Genomic DNA, 7,754 nt, shown 5'->3' on the forward strand with positions numbered 1-7,754 from the left:
TTGAGTTTTTCTTCTAAAAATACATGGTAAAAGTTGTAAATTATTTCCCTAGCAATTTCGTATCTAGTTGTGCCACTTATTAATTTTCAGGTTCACTCTGTACCACTGATTACAAACATACAGGCTACAATATATGTAAAACTACATCTGTCTAGTAGGTACTTCTATTCAGTCCTCCTGAACACCCCTACCTTTATCCCATATCCAGGCAAACATTCTCAGCCTTTCAGCGCTACTAACAGTCTCTCGCACCGTTCGGTATCGAAGCTTCAGATTTCAGTATCGTCCCTTCCTTCGCCGCGTACTAACGTGTACCGGGTGACTTCTCCACCTTCCAGCAAAGTCTTTCGCATTCTTAAGCCTGCGATCGCGTTTCGCGCTAAATTAGATAAACGAGCGTTTGAGTAGTACAAGTGCAGAACTGTGGAGTACCGTGACACTCGAAGAAATCTCGTGACGAGAGCTGATTGCCATTTTTGGGTTAACCTGCCACCATCTCGTTCTAAACTGCGACTAGCTTAGTAGCGGCTACTTAGCTGAGAGTGAAGCGCGCGTGAGTATCGTTTTCGACGGCGGGGTAGAGTACGCAAAGTGCTTCACTATTTGCACAGAGTGAGTTGACGACCGACCTCCGCATTTGTCGAGCGCGCCTTCGCCGGGAAGTAACTCATAAAAGGAAAGGAATTTGAATACGTGAAGCAAGCCGGTCTACCTTGTGGGCAAATTGAGGAACTCTGATTGTGGAAGTGGATGTGAATTAATATGCTAGAATGTAACACTTTATTTTCATTGCAATTTTGGAATTTTTGATGTTTGGGCAGTGAAATCACCGACGAAAATAACCTGCAACACTGCATTTGATGATAACACAGCGTGTTATCGACCAGATATTGCAACAAAGTTTTGTTTGCACTTGTGATAACAAGGGCTGTGTTTGATTGTGTGCGTGAGATAACAAAAAACAAACCGATTTCATCATCGTGAAAGGTACACCTCGAAAGTGTCTGATAAAAGGAACCACGTGGATAACGTAACTCTTCAAGTTCAGGGCAGTTTCCATCAAGTATTTGATTTGTTCTAAGATCACAGCCGTTGGCGCTCGATACTGGCGTTTTTGTGCCTCTGATCATCTGGAACTCGGTCACGCGAGAACAAGCAGTGCCAGCAGCGTGGTCGCGAAACAATTACCCGGCTCAGTTGAGGCTTTCATAATAGGTATCAATTAATCTTATAAAAAATTAAATTGGAGACTGAGCATTAGCGTGCACAGGGTGGGGCAACATGGGGCAACTGCCCCACCATCCTCAGAAATTTGTTTTAAATTTGGTCAGGGGGTGTCCACAAATGACGTATTTTTCAAAACGTCTATATTATTGCCCCACCTTCCTCAAAGAGCTGGGCACGCTAGTGAGACTGAGGCACGAGCGCTCGAATAAACGGATGTTATAGTGAGTTAGTGATGGAAATGTATTTTTTGTTTAATATAAAAGGTGATAATAACACACGCTTAAACTAGAAAAAAAAGTGCTTGCACATTATCAATACACTGCAGCGGCCCAAATTACGGGTTACTTGATTTTTTCTTTGAATTATGGACCGAATGGTAATATTGTCCGCTGAATCTACCCGCCAAATTATCCGTATTGTTCAAATAACCAAGAAAGCTGTATTTTTTTAGGCTGTATTATCGATTCACAAGAGTTGACGTAACTGGAAACACCTTTTTTAAAATTATCTCATCTGTTATTGATCGAAACACATATGTTGTAGTTAATTCGTTCTTCAGAGTTTTGAAGCAAACGATTCTGTAATTTTTTTTGCAGCGAACGATTGTAAGATGTTATTTTCAACTTCAATAATCCCGAAAATGAACGAACTTTTCAAACACAATAATTCTTAAGTAATTTTTTAAGATAATCGATTGGGTTCCCTATGCAGATAGAATTTTTTGAAAATGTGTTCTGGATCTGAACTCTGTGATACAAAAACTCGATATGATCAAACATCAAAACAAGCTTCTAAATAACAAATATACTGTCACCCCACATATTTGGAACAGTGAACAGATCGGCCAATGTTCAAAAAATCATAGAGAATCGATAATTGAAAATAATTAATTGCTTTTAATTTTTTTTCGCAAACTTTTCATGGGATCTTTCGATTGATGTATTAACCGACTGTGGTTTTCAACTTTTTATATCAACTTTTTAAAGAAAAATATTGACCCTTGAAATCTATAAATTCGAAACCCTGTTTTCTTACGGATGTAAACAAACATTGTTTCTCTCCAGGAGAACACATTTTTTTACCAAATATTCAAGCTTAGTGATACATGGTCTGATAACTTTTTTGTGTGAAAATATCAATTAATTTAGGTGTTCTACAATTGTGGGAGGCACAATAACATCCCACAATTATGGAACAGGCAATTTGGAGGCAGTGGTTTGCTGCTCTGGATAAAATGGTCTTGAAATGAGGTTTTTGTTCAAAAAGTACTACTTTTACTAGTGAAACAACAAGAGAATGTTCAAATCATGGTTCTAAAAATAGCAGGATCGCCAAAAAAGCTGCATTTGGCATGCTATTGACAAATTATCACAAAAGTGTTCCGAATTTGTGGGTGTTCCGAATATGGTATCATTGCTTAGAAAATTCAACTTTTGTTTAATAAGGCCGATGCAAATATTTAAAAAAGTTTTTGTCCCTCGGCCCTAGCCAAGGGGGGGGGGGGGGCAAAAAAATAAAAAAATATAAAAATTTAAATAACAAACCATAGTCTTCACATTTAAATGAAAAAAGTGTCTAAAAATGCATTTTACACTAGTTCAGTAGTTTTGCAATCATTAGTTTAAAAAAAATCTAAGATCTGACAAGAACAAAAATTGTATCGAAAAAAGAGATTTTGCATCGAAAATTTTCAAAAAATCTTAAGATTTTTTAATAAACCCAAACATGCTAAAAATGATTTTAAACGCAGGAGAATGTGTTTTAATTTGATTTCAGTTGGTTGCACTTGAATTTTCATTGAAATGTTGAAGTTTATTGTAAAAATATTTTTTTGCCCCCTGATTTTTCGGGCCAATTTTGAAGGGGGGGGGGGGGGGGTGACAAAAACTTTTGAAAATATTTGGAATTTTGGCCAATTTTAAGATAAACCTTTTCTAGACGAGCTTCAATCTTAAAACTGAGCAAAAAATGTTTTCTTTACAATTTGTTTATGTTTGAAAAGGGAAACTGTTAAATTTCTAGAAACAATTTGATTTATAAGATCTTGTTTTGAAAAACAAAAAAAAACTTTTCGGGAGTCAATTTCAGCCGTGTTTCAACAAATGCTTCATACATTTTTTCGTAAATTAGTATGAAGACATTATGGTTTTGTCGTAGATTAAAGATCGTATTAAAAGATATTGATTTCAGCTCTTTAAAAACATGTGAAATGCCCAAGAAATCGAAAAAGTGAATGAAAAAAAGCAGATAAACAAAATTAAAATTTGAGGGTGTAAAAGCCTAAAACAAACAAAAAAATAAATAAAATAGAATTCTTGAAAAAATACATTGAATTGAATCAAAATCTTTCAGGACTACCTTTCAACAGTTGATTAATCCAAAGTTGGGAACAGAGTTTGCGGGTGCTTCAAGAACTGAGTTAATCTATTAAAGCAGTGATTCTCAATCTTCTTCTTGGCTGATAAAAAGCTGGAAAAAGTTAAAATATAACCTTTGAAATAATTTCTTTACTTAGTTTTGCAATCTCGACCACTTTTCACTATTTGATCTAGTTGTATACCCATCTTGAAAATGAAAATGACAGGTTCTTGGTCAAATTGGGTAGGACTATTTACATCTTACACGCAAACGAATAAAAAAATGTCCATTTTTAAAAACCGCTTTTTCATTTTCTGTATCTTACCTCCAATCTCAAAAAAGTCGGGCAACACCCCGGACGACTATCGGACTGATGAGCACCAATTGTTTTGAGGATACCAGAAGCGATGATGCTGCGACGATGCAATCTTGTCTACTGGCAGTCTCGTGTGTAGATCATTTAAATGCAAAATGAGCACATTGTGCGATAAATAAAAATAGAATCGAGGAATGCCTTTTGTACTTCCAGGGTGCATACACTCGTGGAGTGCATCCTCTAACTTGCACATTATAATCTAGAATAGATTGGCTGGATTAGCTAGAACGTGTGTAAGCTTCTACTGAATATTGTCAATAGTTTTGTGGATCAAAATAACTAGTTTGTTAAAATAATGTATGGTTTGTGTTTTTTAACAAAATCGAAAAAAATTATGGAAAACCCAATTTTCTTACGGTTTGGTCTGCAGAGACGCTACTTCCGTCCAAATGTCCCCAAAAGTGAAATTCTCATTGAAATTGAATGCTCTACAACTTGTAGAACATACCAAAGCTGTAAAACTTGATTCTGAAAAGTTAGTGGCGATTCAAAAAAAGTCATTTTTTTCACCAACTTTAGGCTCGGGTATCAATGGGTTAATCTAAACCAATTTTGCTCAAAATTTCCACAGATGCTTAAAATAACCCAATAAACTGTTTTACGCTTGTAGAGCGAGGGTCATTTTTTCTGGGCACCCTAATACCCATATTTACACTTAGAATTTTTAGAGCGCCCGCCACGTTCAGTGCGCGGTCCGTTTGATCCACACGGGTGAAACTAATATATGGGGAGTATATATGGGTAATACATGGGATCTCTAATACAGACTTCAACTTTACTGCAGAGGATTTTTAAGCATAATGATCAATTATGATTCTGGAAATCTCTATGAAGATATATTGACACAGCCTCGCGTTTGCTATTGGTTTGTGGCATACGTCAGTCATTATACATTTTGTGTCTTCCTTTATGTTGCATTTCAGGATTAAAGACGTTTATACCATATAAAGTTTCTGGTTGTTGTTAAACTTTATCCCAGCATTTTTTTTGGCATAGCATTTTTAACTGAATATCGTCTGAACTATAAAATTGTCATCATATTTCTTGAAGGCCAAAATTTTAAACTTGATTGAACACTGTTAATGGCTTATTTGTTGCCCTGTGTTTGTCATAGGACCCGGTAGAAGATAATAACGAATCTGAAGGGTGCCCTTGTCTTGTTTATCTATTTGCATGTTTTTAGTAATTTCTGCAGACTGAAGTACTGAAACGAAATGCAATTCTTATAGTCTTTATTGTCACAATAATATGATGATCTTTATATCATTTCAGAAGTTAACAACCGACATCAATAACGCGCATTTAATGAACCTAGTCAAAGCAATGACTCACCACAGCGCATCTCCCATCGCGTGAGCTCAACAGCAATCGATCAACGGCACACCTGTCAAAGTACATGACCTCAAAGCAGCATTAAGTCGTCATCCCCAACAAAGTCATCACACCAGCGCAGGATGTCCTTCTCCATCACAAAGCTCAAAAACATCCTGCAAAGCAGCACATCGGTCGAGGACTCCACCGCGACCTCACCGACCACGCCAACCTCCGGCAGTACTTCAAAATTTTCCCGCAAATCCAACCGCGCCAACAACAACGACCGGCTCGAACCCGAGGTCGGCTTCAAGCTAACACTCGACCCGGGTTCGTGTGCCGGCTACGAAAATGGTGGCAGTGGCGATGAAGCGAACGGCAACCACAGTTCATCGGGCAAAACATCGTCAAGTGAAAGCTCCGCAAACACTGTGGTACCGGAGCTGCAAGTTCACCTGGTGGGGGCGCGCCATCTGACGGCCAGTTTCGGACTTAAAAGCGTCGAGGGGTACATGATTAAGATTAAGCTGTTCCCGGGCACGATCAAGCTGGACTCGTCCATTCAGACGACGTCGTGGCCCACGTTCGGCGAAACGTTCCGGTTTCCGCTGGCTGCTAGTCACAAGTGGGTTTTGGTGTCTTGAGTTGTGTTACAATTTTATAATAATTATTTTGTCATTTTCAGATCTTCATTCAGAGTCAAGAAGAATCAGCCAAAGGAGGAGAAACCGCAGGAGACAATTCCGGAGAAGTTGTTCAACGGAAATTTCGTCGTGTTCACAGTATTCGCTCTGTTGGAGCTGCCGCCAGGGGTATGAACCTCAAACCTGTATATTTTTCATTAAATTTCATTGTTTATCGTCCTCAGTACACGGCCACGCTGAAGCACAAAACGATGACCTTCATCCGGCAGGGCAGCCAACGGCTCAAGGACAAACCCGTGATCGGCAAGCTAGTCAAGGACGTCGATCCACCGGACGCCAAAAGCGCCAACTTTGACCAGAAGCAAAACCTTAAGAAGCTTACCACGAGTGAGAGCCAGCGCAACCTGGGCTCGGTAACGTACTTCCTGGATCCGAAGGCGTTCAAGGAGGTGTGCAAGGGCCGCCTCTTCCAAACCGAGGAGATGTGGCTGCCCATCAAGGACATCACGGTTACGGGTCAACCGGCAGAAACGAGGGCTGCTGTAAGTTTTGAGGAAATCTTTGTGTAAGATTTGTTCTAATTTGAATGCCCTTTTAGCAAATATTCCAATGCCCAAAGGGCCAAGTCGAGGTCACTCTTCAGCTCTGTGACTACACCGACGTCAACCTGAACGACACACCTTCCCAGGAAGACCTGAGCTTCAACATCGAGGGTCCGTACTCGCCGAGTTCGTCCACCTCGTCCTCTTCCGCCACCAGTCCAACTCCCCGCCTGCGGAAGGAACCTTCCTGCGGATCCCCACCGTCTTCCTTGCACTCCCAGAAGAACCGCTTCAGCTTCAGCGGCGTCAAGCGGATCGTCAAAAGTGTCAAAAACAAAGACAAAAACCACAAGGGACTCTGTCTGAAGATCTCAACCGCCAAGATTCGCTGCGGCATCAAGGTAAAGGAGGAGTTCGAGGGGTCAACGAGAAGATCTACCTGAAGACTACCGTTCTGGAGCACGAAATTCTGTCCGCGACCTGGAAATCGGAACCGTTCCGGCCGACGCTTTCGACCCGGTGGAACCAGGACGATTGCACCATCGTGGTCCCGTTGAGTAGTCTGTCGGGGTTGGGTCACATTTCCATTAGGGTGGCACTTGCCGCTAAGAACAAGGTCGGCAAGAAGGTGTACCTCGGGCAGGTCATGCTCGGGCCGAACGCGCCCAGTACGAACCCGGTGAAGCAGGAACAGTGGCAGAAGATGGTCGCGTACAAGGGGTCGCCCATTGCGGTGTGGCACAGTTTCGAGTAGGAGAGGGAGGTTGTTTCGTTTGATGCATTTCTAGACTTTTGACGATGAAGAAAAAATGTAGAATATTTGTGTCATACTAAGTTACTCTTCCATAACTGTGAAATGTTACCATCATTTGTCTAATAAACAAAGGACTTATTTATCACTTGGACTATTTTATCCTGTTTACATCCCAATGAAGAAGCAAGATTTGCTGATTCCAGAAATGGCGTCATTTTGGTGTTACTTAATGTCCCACAAAAAAAAACTTTCCCCTCTCGTAACAATCGTCAAGAAAGTATTAAAAAAAACTTTCGATTAGCATTGCTTCACAGCCGCACATTGGCGCATTTTGCGCCTTAATTTCCCACTAAAAACAAATAACGTAATTCGGTTACTTCCTTTGTGCCAAGATCACCGCCACCAAGTCTGGGTCGAATTTAATTGAAGGCTCAAATTGCAGCCACAAATTTCTCCAAAAACAAAAACAAGTAAAAAAAAAATGCATAAACCACTTGTTTCATTGCTCATAACTTCAATCGGAAACGAGTTTTTCATTTTCT

The 7,754-nt window shown here is 40.2% G+C and overlaps 1 protein-coding gene across 1 annotated transcript; it reads left to right on the plus strand.

The window, feature by feature from the left end:
• The first annotated feature begins 267 nt into the window (after positions 1-267).
• On the plus strand, positions 268-7,361 carry LOC6037618. The gene is given in 6 exon segments (XM_001847456.2): positions 268-553; positions 5,234-5,897; positions 5,958-6,084; positions 6,141-6,458; positions 6,515-6,875; positions 6,878-7,361. Coding segments are annotated over 5 exon segments (1,623 nt in total). The 5' UTR covers positions 268-553; positions 5,234-5,415; the 3' UTR covers positions 7,213-7,361.
• Positions 7,362-7,754: the final 393 nt, after the last annotated feature.

The sequence above is a fragment of the Culex quinquefasciatus genome, chromosome 3 (genome assembly GCF_015732765.1).
Source record: "Culex quinquefasciatus strain JHB chromosome 3, VPISU_Cqui_1.0_pri_paternal, whole genome shotgun sequence".
NCBI classification, from domain to species: domain Eukaryota; kingdom Metazoa; phylum Arthropoda; class Insecta; order Diptera; family Culicidae; genus Culex; species Culex quinquefasciatus.